The sequence below is a fragment of the Primulina huaijiensis genome, chromosome 10 (assembly GCF_012295235.1).
Source record: "Primulina huaijiensis isolate GDHJ02 chromosome 10, ASM1229523v2, whole genome shotgun sequence".
Classification (NCBI taxonomy): Eukaryota; Viridiplantae; Streptophyta; class Magnoliopsida; order Lamiales; family Gesneriaceae; genus Primulina; species Primulina huaijiensis.
The window spans coordinates 17697084-17710480 of NC_133315.1; the positions used below are offsets into that span (position 1 = coordinate 17697084).

A 13397-nucleotide genomic window follows, 5' to 3' on the forward strand; every position below is an offset into this window, starting at 1 on the left:
TGGTTAATTTTAATAATTATAATATTATTTTTATTTTAATATAAACCAAATTAATTATAAAAAATAATTAAAAATTAAATAATTTTTGTTAAAAAAAAAATTTATTGTACTCACGGAGGCACTAGTTTGCATATATAAATCCCATAAATGCATGCATGCATGCAGCGGCAGCACTCTTCGTGTCGCATTTTCACTCCATGCAAATGCAACGTACTCTTCACTCCTATCTTCTTCCACCACACACCACTATAAAATTTTCAAATATTGAGTCCTATCGAGCACGTTTCTCGGCTTGAAAAACCGGAAATGGCGATGGAAAAAGATTCCGTTCCCAGCATCCTACCTGTACTGCTCTTTCTGTGTTGTATGAATATTATTCTGCCTATATTTTCAGGTGTCAGTGCTACTGTGGTGCGCGCAGAATCTTGGGAAGGAGGAGAAGAAATCGGAGATGTTTGGGCTTCGGGGATTTTGGTTAAAAGGGAAGATAGGACATCTCTTTTTTCGAGTGAATATGGAGAGATCTCAGCCGTTCGAATGGGCCACGAAGACATCGGTGCCACGTCGTATCTTGTTCATTTCTTCACTCTGGAGCCCAATTCTCTGTTTCTTCCCGTTTTTCTGCACGACCATATGGTATTCTATGTCCAAACAGGTACTCTGTGTTGCTCTCTAGATGACCATTTATGGGTGCTTAAGCTACGATGTTTGTTATGGTCAAATATTGCATAAACATCACGTGTTAATTAAATATTAACAGGGGGTGGAAAGTTGAGCTGGGCAGAGGAAAATGATTTGAAGGACATCGATTTGAGGCCTGGAGATGTCTTCAGATTGCAGGCTGGAACTGTTTTCTTCATACAGAGCAACTTGGAAACCGAACCAGAGAGAGACAAACTCAGGATTCGTGCCATTTTTGCTGATTCAAACGATGAACCGCTAGTATATTTTGCTTCGGATTTTAAGTTTTTATTCAACTCTCGTTACTCGTAATCAGTGGCCTTAAATATTATCTTCTTTTTTCTTTCTTTTTTAAATTCTATTTATGATTTTCGTAGGAATCAAAAACTGGGCCTTACTCCAGCATCCGAGACATGGTTCTGGGCTTTGATAAAAAAGTTTTGCAGGCAGCATTTAATGTTGTAATTTCTTTCTATCCACTTTGTTATTTTCCTTCATCGAGTTTATGTTATGGGATTCAAACTCGCGCATCATAATGGTTTTTTAAGGTTTCTGAAGAACTGATGGATGAACTGTTGAATGGAGCAAATCCACCTGCCATTGTACACGGGTTTCCGAAAACTAAGAAAAAGACATTGGAGATGGAAGTTCAGTTCATCAGTGGCCTTGTGAGAAGCAGAGGGAATAATATTATCCAAGTTAACAAGAAGAAGAGGGAGAAGACGAAACTATTCAACTTTCTCGAGGAGAAGAAAGATTTCGAGAATGATAATGGGTGGAGCACTACCGTAACGGGGAAAAAGTTCTCTGTACTAAAGGATAGTGACTTTGGTTTGTTCATGGTGAACTTGACCGGAGTAAGTTACTACAACCAGATGATTTTAATCGTAATGGCTTGGTATTGTAGCTAATTTCGACTCTTTTATCAAATAATTTTTGTGAAGGGATCGATGATGGGGCCGCATTGGAACCCGATGGCAAATGAGATTGGGATAGTGTGGCAAGGGCGGGGAATTGTGCGGATTGTGTGTTCGAGTACAGCAATAGAAACAGGGTGTGAAAGCGTGCGGTTTAAGGTTGAGGAAGGGGATGTCTTTGCAGTTCCAAGGTTGCATCCGATGGCTCAGATGGCTTTCGAGAATGATACATTTGTTTTTGCAGGATTTATACTTCAGCAAAGAGGAACCATCCTCAATTTTTTGCAGGACAGGCATCTGTTCTCAAAACCTTGGACAGCGAGGTTGTGTCTATGTCCTTCAATGTCCCGAAGGCAACAATGGATCAGCTTTTGGCTCTGCAAAAAGGGGCTGTGATATTAGGTTGTACATCGTGTGCGGAGGAGGAGTTGAGGGTGATGGAGGAAGAGATGGAGAAGGCGCGAGAGGAAGCTAGACAAAGGGAAGAGGAGGAGGCACGAAAGAGGGAGGAGGAGAAAGCTCGGAGGGAGGAAGAAGAGAGGAAAAGGCGGGAAGAGGAAGCAAGAAAGAGGGAAGAAGAGGAAGCTAAGAGGGAGGAAGAGGAGAGGAAAAGGCACGAGGAAGAAGAATAAAGACAAAGGGAAGAGGAAGAAAGGAAGAAAAAAGAGGAGGAAGCAGAGAGAAAGAGGGAGGAGGAGGAGGAAAGGAGACAAAGTGAAGAGGAGGCACGAAGGAAAGAAAACGAAGAAGCTAAGAGGGAGGAACAAGAGCGTAAAAGGCGAGAAGAGGAGGCAGAGGAACGGAGACGTAGGGAAGAGGAAGCAAGAAGGAAAGAAGAGGAAGAAGCTGAAAGGGAGGAAGCAGAGAGAAAAAGGCAAGAAGAACCGAGAGAAAGAGAAGAAGAGGAAAGGAGACAAGGGGAAGAGGATGAAGCAAGAGCAACAGAAGAGGAGGAAGCAAAGAGGGAGGAAGAGGAAGCTCCAGAGGAAGAAGAGCGGAGGAGAAAAGAAGAAGAGGCAAAGGGAATAGAGGAGGAAGCTGGCTGGGAGGAAGAACGAGAAGAAAGAAGGGAAAAGGAGAGAGCGAGGAAAGAAGCTGAGAAAAGAGAGGAAGAAAAGGCAAGACAAGAAGAGGAAGCTAGGGCGAAGGAGCATCTAAAGAGTGAGGAAGAATGGGCAGAGCCGAAGAGGAAAGACGATGGGAGGAGGTGGAAGCAGAAAGTCGTAGAGGAGGAGGTGACAGGGAACAAGCTGGTAAGTTTCGGCTGGAATGGTAAATAAGATAGGAAGTAAATTGGATTTCATGAATGTTTCTTCGGATCAATAAGAGATTGTTGGAAAATTTTGATGCTTAATGAACGAAAATTAAACAAATTAAACAATGTGTTTGATTGGAAAAATTCGAAAAGAAAAACGAAGCTTAATGAACGAATATTAAGTTCGGTGGTTCTGAATTAAACTTGAAACGAGTTCATCAAATGTTGAAAGAACTTCAAACGAGTAGTCGGAACATGTAAAGAACGAAAAACGAAAAAAAAAAAACTCGCGTGAACAGTAGCAGGGCAGGTGCGCGCTGCTGCCAGTGGCAGGCGCGCACGCGGAGAGGCGCGCATGTGCGCGCGCCTGCCGAGCGCTCTCGGCAAGCGCGGCCGAGCGTGGGCGGGCGCGCGTGAGCGCGCACACAGGCGCGCCCCTTCGGCTGTTTTTCGTGTCCCTTCGAATTTTCTGACATTTTTTCATTTCCTTGGCATTGTTTGATGATTGTGATCAGTTACAACGGCCAAGGGACATCCCTATGAATAAAATATCATGTCTCTTCATTTGAAAAACATTAAATATTTGATTTATTGAAAATCAAAAACACTTTTGAACATACAAATCATTTGCATATCTCCTTCTTCCTTTCTTCAACAAGAGAGAGTTCCTTCATTTCCTTGTGATAGAACTTGAATATTTGAGTGCTCATTATTCAAGTGTTGTAGTTGTATCTTGGGAGAAGATTGCCACAAACTCTAGCACATTGTGAGGACAAATTCTTTTTAAGGAGAAAGTGTTCAACACTTGCCTCTACAAGCCATTATTTTTTTTTCTTCTTGCTTCTCCTCTCATATTTGAATACCCCACACAACAATCTTAAGAAGAATTTCGGATTTTTATTCATTTGCAAGAAGAATATCAATGACATCATCATCTACAACACAACATGCAACTGTTGCACCAGGAGAGAAACCAGAAAAGATTTCTGGTGCGGATTTCAAAAGATGGCAACAAAAGATGCTCTTCTATCTCACAACCTTGAGTTTGTCAAGGTTCTTGAAGGAGGATCCTCCCACTGTTGCTGAAAACGAGACTGATACTAACATGAGGGCCGCTTTGGATACATGGAACCAAAGTGATTTCCTGTGCAAGAACTACATCCTCAATGGACTTGACAATGCATTGTAAAATGTGTATTGTCAAGTCAAGACCGCCAAAGAACTTTGGGATATGCTTGACAAGAAATACAGGGCGGAGGATGCGGGTTTGAAGAAGTTCATTGTTGGGAGATTTTTGGACTTCAAGATGGTGGACTCAAAATCTGTGATGAGTCGAGTGCAAGAACTACAACTTCTCTTGCACGAGATCCATGCGGAAGAAATGAGTCTAAGCGAGTCCTTCCAAGTTGCTGCCATGATCGAGAAACTCCCTCAACTGTGGAAAGATTTCAAGAATTATTTGAAGCACAAAAGAAAGGAGATGGGATTGGAGGATTTCATTGTGAGATTGAGGATAGAAGAGGACAACAAGAGCACCGAGGCCAAGGCAAGTAAGATGGCAGCAAAGGTGAATATTGTTGAAGCGAGTTTCAAGGGGAAGAAGAGAAAGTTTGAGAAGCAATCACAACAAGGCCAACAACCACCAAACAAGAAGAAGTTCAAAGGCACTTGTTATAACTGCGGAAAACCGAATCACTTGGCTAAGGATTGTAGGAAGCCAAAGAAGAGAAATCCTCAAGCCAACGTAGTTCAAGAAAGGTCGGTACCATTTGATTTTTCTGAACTTGAGTTATCTGCAGTTATTTTAGAAGCAAATTTGGTGGAAAACCCAAACGAGTGGTCAGTTGATACTGGAGCAACTCGACACATATGCTCCAACAAGGGGTTGTTCTCCACATACGCTCCATCTACCGGGAGAAAACTATACATGGGGAACTCCGCTACATCGGAGGTGGTGGGCACTGGAAATGTGGTACTGCAGATGACATCGGGTTTGGAAGTAACCCTTGTTGATGCACTTCATGTACCAGACATAAGAAAGAACCTCGTGTCGAGGTCTCTGTTGGTCAAACATGGGTTTAGACTAGTATTTGAGTCTAACAAGGTTGTATTGACCAAGAATGGTCATTTTATTGGAAAAAGATATCTCGATGAGAACCTTTTCAAATTGAATGTAATGGATATACGCCAAAATGTTGTTGAAAGTAATAAAGACAAAAGTTCTATTTACTTGCTTGAGTGTTCTCATTTATGGCATGTTCGTTTAGGACACGTAAATTTTAATATCTTACAACGTTTAATGAAACTGAAATTATTGCCTAAACACAACGTCGATTCAACACACAAATGCGAAATATGTGTTGAAGCAAAAATGACCAAAGCGCCTTACCACTCGATTGAAAGATGTACAACTCCTCTAGAACTAATACACACTGATCTTGGTGATTTAAAGTTTGTACAAACTAGAGAAGGGAAAAGATACTACGTGACATTCATTGACGATCATACAAGGTACTGTTACGTATATCTTTTGAGGTCGAAAGATGAAGCTCTTGAAGCATTCAAATGTTATAAGACCGGAATCAACTAGGCAAACAAATAAAGAGGGTTCGAAGCGATAGAGGAGGCGAATACGGAGCACCGTTTGATGAATTCTACACATCTGTGGGCATAATTCATGACACGACTGCTCTTTATTCACCACAATCGAATGACATTGCTGAAAGAAAGAATCGAACTCTGAAAGATATGAGGAATGCTATGTTAATAAGTTCAGGACTACCCCAAAACTTGTGGGGGGAAGCAATATTATCGGCTAATCACATCCTGAACAAGATACCCCACAAGAAAAATGACAAGTCACCTTATGAATTGTGGAAAGGTCACAAACCTTCCTACAAGTACCTTAAAGTGTGGGGGTGTCTAGCTAAGGTTGAAATACCCAAACCTAAACAAGAGCGAATTGGAACAAAGACGGTCGACTGCATATTCATCGGGTATGCACATAATAGTAGTGCCTATAGGGTTATAGTGCACAAATCTGAAAATGCAGAAATGAATACGGGCATGACAATTGAGTCAAGAAATGCAGTATTTTTTGAAAATATATTTCCTTGTAAAGAAAGGAAAGAAAATGGTTCTAGCAAGCGAAAACTTGAGACGGAGCATGCAGATCAAATACCTACACATGATCCAACTCTAAATGAAAATGTTATACCATTGGAAGGCTCTTCAAAGGAGCAAGGGCCAAGAAGAAGCAAAAGGGCTAGAATCTCAAAGTCCTTTGGTCCAGACTTCCATACTTTTATGTTGGAGAATGAACCAAAAGACATACAAGATGCTCTGGCTAGCCCTGAAGCTCCCTATTGGAAAGAAGCCATCAACTCTGAAATGGATTCCATATTGCAAAACCATACTTGGGAACTAGTGGATCTTCCACCAGGTACAAAGCCATTGGGATGCAAATGGATATTGAAAAAGAAAATGAGAGTTGATGGAAGTATTGAAAAATACAAAGACAGGTTTGTGGCCAAAGGCTATAGACAAAGAGAAGGTCATGATTTCTTCGACACGTATTCACCAGTTTCAAGAATAACATCCATTCGTGTGCTCATTGCTATTGCAGCTTTGCATAACCTTGAGATACATCAAATGGATGTCAAAACGGCATTCTTAAATGGTGAACTTGAAGAAGAAATATATATGGAGCAACCTGAAGGCTTCATTGTTAAAGGACAATAAAGAAAGGTCTGTCGTTTAATTAAGTCACTATACGGACTTAAACAAGCGCCCAAGCAGTGGCACGAAAAATTTGACAAGGTAGTATTGTCAAATGGATTTAAGATTAATGAGTGTGACAAATGTGTTTACATTAAAGGCACTCGAGAATCTTATGTAATAATATGTTTATATGTGGATGACATGCTAATAATGGGGAATAGCCAAGAGTTGATTAAGGGTACAAAGAAAATGTTGACAAAACATTTTGATATGAAAGATATGGGTATCGCTGATGTAATTCTAGGCATTAAAATCTTTAGAACTCCAGAGGCAATAGTCCTATCTCAGTCTCATTATGTAGAAACAGTATTGAAGAAGTTTAACGCTTATGACTCTACCCCAGTAAAAACGCCTTTAGACATGAATGTTCATTTGGCGAAGAATCGTGGAGAACCAGTTTCTCAATTGGAATACTCCAGAATGATTGGAAGCCTTATGTACATCACTAACTGTACTAGACCTGACATCGCTTGTGCGGTTAACAAGTTAAGTCGATTTACAAGTAATCCTAGTGATGCGCAGGCATTGACAAGGGTGCTTAGATATTTAAAGCACACCTTAGAATATGGACTAAATTACACAATGTATCCTGCAGTACTTGAAGGATACTGTGATGCAAATTGGATTTCTGACACCAAGGACTCCAAATCCACCAGCGGCTATGTATTTAGCATTGGTGGATGAGCAGTCTCTTGGAGGTCATCGAAACAAACTTGCATTGCTAGATCTACCATGGAATCGGAGTTCATAGCGTTAGATAAAGCTGCAGAAGAAGCTGAATGGCTTCGCAACTTTCTCGAGGACATTCCATGTTGGACAAGTCCAGTGCCAGCAATCTTGATACATTGCGACAGTCAGTCAGCAATTGCAAGGGCACAAAACAGTATGTACAATGGCAAGTCTCGACACATTCGTCGAAGACATAATACTTTGCGACCGTTGATCTCTAATGAAGTTATATCAATTGATTATATTAAATCAAAAGATAACTTAGCGGATCCGCTTACAAAGCATTACATAGAGATCAAATGTACTGTCTGTCAAGAGGAATGGGTTTAAAACCTACCAAATAAAGTTTTCATATTGGCAACCCAACCTTGTTGATTGGAGATCCCAAGATCTTGGTTCAATAGGAAAACTAAATTATGAGAACTTGAGGAATCACTCCTCATTCCTATGACGATGAGTGAAGTTGCCTACAAAGGTAGTGAGGTTAAGTATTGTACTTTTAATGATTCCGTAGCTTGCAAAAGCGGGGTAAGTAGGATACCCTTTTACAAGGAGATCACCTATGTACGTGTGAGGACGGGCCGCCTCGATGAAACACGTATGAAGTCAAGATGTGTTCTATGGCCAAAACGGACACAACCGATAAAACAAAATGGAAATGGAAGAAAGGTTATCATGTGGGTACAGTTGTCTGTGTTTACATGAACCGCCAAGAAGTTCAAGACATCACGTTCACTTCGGAGCCTAGTAAATCTGATTGTATTCCACTAGGGAAGGTTCAAAGCCAAAAGCCACCTCTCTTGATGTGATAATTTTTCGTATATACTCTCTCTTATGCATCACGAGTATTCATGCATTAATTTCATTCATGTGGGGGATTGTTGGAAAATTTTGATGCTTAATGAATGAAAATTAAGCAAATAAATCAATGTGTTTGATTGAAAAAATTCGAAAAGAAAAACGAAGCTTAATGAACGAATATGAAGTTCGGTGGTTCTGAATTAAACTCGAAACGAATTCATCAAATGTTAAAAGAACTTCAAACGAGTAGTCGGAACATGTAAGGAACGAAAAACGAAAAAAAAAAAAATTTAACGTGAACAGTAGCAGGCGCGCAGGTGCGCGCTGCTGCCAATGGCAGGCACGCGCACATGCGCGCTCTCGGCAGCGCGCGGGCGCTCACACAGGCGCGCCCCTTCGGCTGTTTTTCGTGTCCCTTCGAATTTTCTAACATTTTTTCATTTCCTTGGCATTGTTTGATGATTGTGATCAGTTACAATGGCAAGGCACATCCCTATGAGTGAAAGATCATGTCTCTTCATTTGAAAAACATTAAATATTTGATTTATTGAAAATCAAAAACACTTTTGAACATACACATCATTTGCATATCTCCTTCTTCCTTTCTTCAACAAGAGAGAGTTCCTTCATTTCCTTGTGATAGAACTTGAATATTTGAGTGCTCATTATTCAAGTGTTGTAGTTGTATTTTGGAAGAAGATTGTCACAAACTCTAGCACATTGTGAGGGCAAATTCTTCTTAAAGAGAAAGTGTTCAACACTTGCCTCTACAAGTCATTATTTTTGTTTTCTTCTTGTTTCTCCTCTCATATTTGAATACCCCACACAACATAGATATGATCTCTCACCCTGTCCTTGCATGTAAACTCGATTGTGTAGTGGGGGGTCTGAACATTTTTTCTTTTGGTTTAGAAGTCTCTCTATGCCAAAGTGTTCTGCAAAAACTTCTCAAGTTTTAGTATCCTGGCACAGAGATTTACCACCAAAAAATGAAAAATTGCACAAGATTTCTTCAGGAAATGCTCAATGCTTTCAATCCCAGGTAGAATGCTGCAAGAAGCCCAGCTATTATGTGCATCAGAGAGCTGATTGGGCACTTGAATAATGGTATGGATGGTCTGATTTCAAAATTGTCTTGGGACGAGGCCGAAATGATAGAAAAAGATATTGATATTCACTGCCTCTTTATTGCAAAATTACAATCAACATTCAAAATATATCAAGTTGTAAATAGAAGTCTACAATAAAATGTATGATTAATTAAAATAAAAAACAGCAAATGGCATCAAATGTCTACCAAAACTTTTCCCGTTTTGTCTCGGTTAAAGATCATAAAAAAAGACCATATTTATCATAACCTAAAATACTCTTGAATTCTTCATACTCTTTACTCTAAACACAGCAATTTTATATATAACAAATCTGAATCCACACTCCTTATGATAATTCGAGTTTATAGTTTATATGGACTATTCTTGACATTAATGTGCCCAATGCATGAATTTAAATAATGGGCTAGAAAACAAAAACATAACTACAGTCCAATTGTACCTGCATTGGCGTGACAAAATCACCAGATGACAAATGTAGCCTCAAGATCTTATCCTGACTATAAATGACTAGGATTCTTGATTTCCCCACCAATATCAAATCATGAGCTTCCTGATATGGCGTTGCGGCCATGTTCTCCACCAAGTGGTGGTGGTGTTGCTGCCACATTATCAAGGCTGTCATTGATTGAAGTCATTAAAGCCGTTAGCCCTCCATTCGAACCGCCATTGGCAGCCATTCCCAAACCAAGAAGGTCAAGGGTAATGTGCTTAGGACCAAAAAAAGATGGAGTTCCAAACATCAATTCCTTCAAACCAGACACTCCATCGCATGCCAGTCCAAGTGCAAGGCCTTCAGCTAAAGACGTGCCATCAGGCTTGATTTGTGGTCCACTCTGGTGGACGTTAGTTGATGAGGATGAGGACACAATCCCTAGCCCTCTAAGCAACGATGTGTTTGATGAAGAGGCACCTATCAGAGCAGCCTTCTGTAGCAATGCTGTAGCAGACATACAAGGCTGTAGGGCTGGAGCATACTGCCTAAGTTCTTGCCCAGGTGATACAAAAATTGATGATCCTTGATTCATTGAGAGGCAAAGAGATATGGGTTCAGAAGATGAAGATGGTGCAAGTTTAGGTATGTGATCTGGACAGGTTACGGCTCGAAATAAGCTGGTAAATCCAGTAATTTGAGATTGTAAACTTCGTGAAGAAGCAAGTAGGCTGGCAAAGACGTTACTGCTAGAACTTCCATTACTACAGGAACCAATACTACTGCTACAACTTTCTATTGAGTTTGCCAGGGCAGGAGACTCCTCTAGAGCCTGTGTGGTAGTATGGTCGGGGATGTTTCTTTCCTTCAATTCTGTGAATAAACAATATCGATAAGAAAATAAAATAATTGTGAAGAGAAATCAAAAGGCAAGAAAAGATAATCTTTTTCAATCGACTTAACAAGTGTAAAGAGTATAGAAAATACTCCATTTAGCTCAGCAAAAAGATTGCTCAGATGAATAATAATTTATAATTCTAATGTATCGATTGTTATCTCCTTTTAATTTCAAGTTCTTCAAATCACAAATCAGTTAGACTCTTAAAGCTGGCATTTATATGCACATGAGACTAACACCGATAATAGGAAAAAAAACAGCAACTAAACTCCAAAATGAAAGACAGATAAACAAAGAAAACCAAGTGTTTTATGTTGCACATCGAACAAAACCCAAAACTCAAACTTCCAAATCCAAGTTCTAGCCAAAATACCTTGATATAGGACAGGAGAAACATGAGTACCCACAGTAGTTGAAGTAGGAACTGCAGATGCTGGATCTTGTGGCGTTGATACTGCTGTGGCAGGACCAATTTCCGATTTGGCATCCTCGTCATCAACAGGAGACTCAGCTTCTGCATGTGGTTTTGCACTTTCCCTTGCTAATGCATCACAAAAGGCCCTGTGTGTAATGAAACTATCCCTCCTGCACAATGAATCTTAAAATTCAAACCAAGAAAGAATATCCTAATTCACTCCATAACATGAAAAAAGGGAGATCGAAATTGAGTAACAAATACGCCACTTAAACCTTGAAAACAAAGTTCCACAATCACATATATACTCTCTAGTTCCACAAATCTTCGAATGTGCCTTCATATCCGATTGCACGGCATACTTCTTCGAGCATCTATCACATTTCCATGCCTTCTCCCCATGTTTTCTGAAGAAATGCTTCTTGATCCCAGTCAAATCGCCAAGCGCTCGCGAAGGATTGTGATGAACACAGCTCGGTTCAGGACAAACATAGACTTTTCTCTTCGCATCTTTAGTTGGTCTTTGTTTAAGCTTCCAGGACAAATTATGACCCCTCCTGTGCAGCTGCAAATTCTGGTCCCTTTGAAACCCTTTGTTGCATATTTCACAAACAAATCTGTTTGTTGCCAACAAAGTCTTCGGGGATAAAGCAATCACTTCTGAATCAGGATCTAGTAATTGCACAAACACATGGCGCGCACCAAAAGATTAAACCCACTATCAATATTGCATCATTTCAACTATTTGATCATCTATTCAACTATTTGATCAATGAAAAACCATCATAAAAATAAATGCACGATTTTCAAGTATTAGACTTTTACCTGGCATTCCCGGAAGATTTCGCTTCTTCTTGGAAGTTAACTTTGGAGGGCATGTCAGATTACCCGAACAAGAATCCCCTGCAGCCGTTGGATCATTCATTGTTGAGCACTTGTCAAATTCAAAGCGGAGTGAAATGATGGGAATATCGTGATTAATTATCTGGGTTGCTAGAGAAGTAAATCAATCGGGGATTTTACGTATGAAACTAGACTTAATATCTGTGAAAAAAAATCTAACATTGTATCATGCTAGTAAATTTCGGGAAATTATTCATCTACTGGTCAATCCTGCATAAATAGAAGCCAACAACCAGTTTACAAAGACCAGAACATATTAAATGAATAAATTAATTAATGGCTTAAAAATCAGCTGAATGACACAATCAATCACTGATAAATCGATCGCCAGTGAGTTTGGGAAGAAGATGGGAGGTAAATAACTGGAATTTTATAAATTCGCTGCAACGAATTGTTGACAAAAGTATAAAATCTGGGAAGTATGCTGCGAGTTTGGACAAAAATTAAAGAGGATTCAAACATGATGCTGACGTCGAGCTATGGCGTTCAAGTGTTGCATTTGTGGGAAAATCCCCATTAGCTCGGATTCCGACACATCGGCCCGAAGACGTAACTGCGGAGATTCGCCTCCATAGGTGATACCCACGACGTGCCGACGGAGATAGTCTTCCGACTGACCGTGAGGGCGAAGAAATGTAGAGAGAAATAGAGAGGGAAAATGAGGAAAAAGGAGTCACGGAAAAGTTTATTAAAAAAAGGGAGTGAATGTTGTTTAAAATTTGTTGAAGAATTAATTTTTTCATTAGTGTATTTTAATTTTATATATAATAAAATTTATAATTTAATTAAATAAAAAAATTTACTCGACTAAAATTTTCTATCTTTCCCGACTCAGTCCTAGATCTTTCACAAAAAATCATTTTCTTCTCAACCTTCCATCCTCTCATTTTTTGGTTAACAATTAACCACGAGTCTACAAGTTATTCTTCTGCAACAAATCCAATAAAAAAAACCACGTATTGTTAATAAATTTATTTTAAGATATGAAATTTATTGGGTCTCGTCAACGAGCTTCACCCTAGATCGTGAAGCACGACTTTCACGACCCACGTCTTCACGACCCTGGGTCGTGAACTGCTTCACGACCCAGGGGTCGTGTGCTTCACGACCCAACTTTGGGTCGCTTTGGGTCGTGAAGCACAAAGTGCTTCACCAACCAAGTTTGGGCACGACCCAAACTTTGGGTCAGGGTTGTGGGCTTCACGACCCACCCGGGGTCTTGACGTGGGTCGTGACGTGAAGATTTCACGACCCGTCACGATCCATTAATTTTAAATTTTTATAATTAATAAAAAAATTTTGAATGCAAGTTAACTTTATGATCAAGATACGTTGAAATCTGTAAGAAGATTGTATCATTTTTAAATGAGAAAAAAAATAAAATATTTGGTAATTTAATTTTATGTGCTAAGGATTATAACAAATTCAATCAAAACTGGGTCGAAGGTTATAACTCGTCACAAAACTGGGTCGAGA

At 39.8% G+C, this 13397-nt stretch overlaps 3 protein-coding genes across 3 annotated transcripts; 2 read left to right on the top strand and 1 right to left on the bottom strand.

Annotated features, from left to right (window-relative positions):
* The first annotated feature begins 318 nt into the window (after window positions 1-318).
* On the top strand, window positions 319-3132 carry LOC140986958 (vicilin-like seed storage protein At2g18540). Its single transcript, XM_073455380.1, is given in 6 exon segments — window positions 319-655; window positions 761-942; window positions 1059-1139; window positions 1230-1538; window positions 1626-1845; window positions 1848-3132. Coding segments are annotated over 6 exon segments (1464 nt in total). The 5' UTR covers window positions 319-366; the 3' UTR covers window positions 2231-3132.
* Window positions 3133-6852: 3720 nt separating this feature from the next.
* Window positions 6853-7317, top strand: LOC140985960 (secreted RxLR effector protein 161-like). The gene has a single exon (XM_073453895.1). The coding sequence runs from the start codon at window positions 6853-6855 to the stop codon at window positions 7315-7317; it is 465 nt and encodes a 154-aa protein (XP_073309996.1).
* Window positions 7318-9539: 2222 nt separating this feature from the next.
* On the bottom strand, window positions 9540-12568 carry LOC140986960 (zinc finger protein GAI-ASSOCIATED FACTOR 1-like). Its single transcript, XM_073455382.1, has 4 exons — window positions 11844-12568; window positions 11294-11690; window positions 10977-11188; window positions 9540-10578 (listed from the first exon to the last, which is right to left on the bottom strand). Exons 1-4 carry the CDS (start codon window positions 11941-11943, stop codon window positions 9815-9817), a joined length of 1473 nt encoding a protein of 490 aa, XP_073311483.1. The 5' UTR covers window positions 11944-12568; the 3' UTR covers window positions 9540-9814.
* Between the last annotated feature and the right edge of the window lie 829 nt (window positions 12569-13397).

Bases quoted from the DNA above. Each gene is read 5' to 3' on its own strand.
- LOC140985960 (XM_073453895.1), top strand. From the start codon at position 6,853: ATGGGTATCGCTGATGTAATTCTAGGCATTAAAATCTTTAGAACTCCA.
- LOC140986960 (XM_073455382.1), bottom strand. From the start codon at position 11,943: ATGAATGATCCAACGGCTGCAGGGGATTCTTGTTCGGGTAATCTGACA. The intron at 11,189-11,293 runs GTTTAAGTGGCG...TTCATTGTGCAG, and splicing joins TGTGGAACTTTGTTTTCAAG to GAGGGATAGTTTCATTACAC. The intron at 10,579-10,976 runs GTATTTTGGCTA...GTTTATTCACAG, and splicing joins TTCTCCTGTCCTATATCAAG to AATTGAAGGAAAGAAACATC.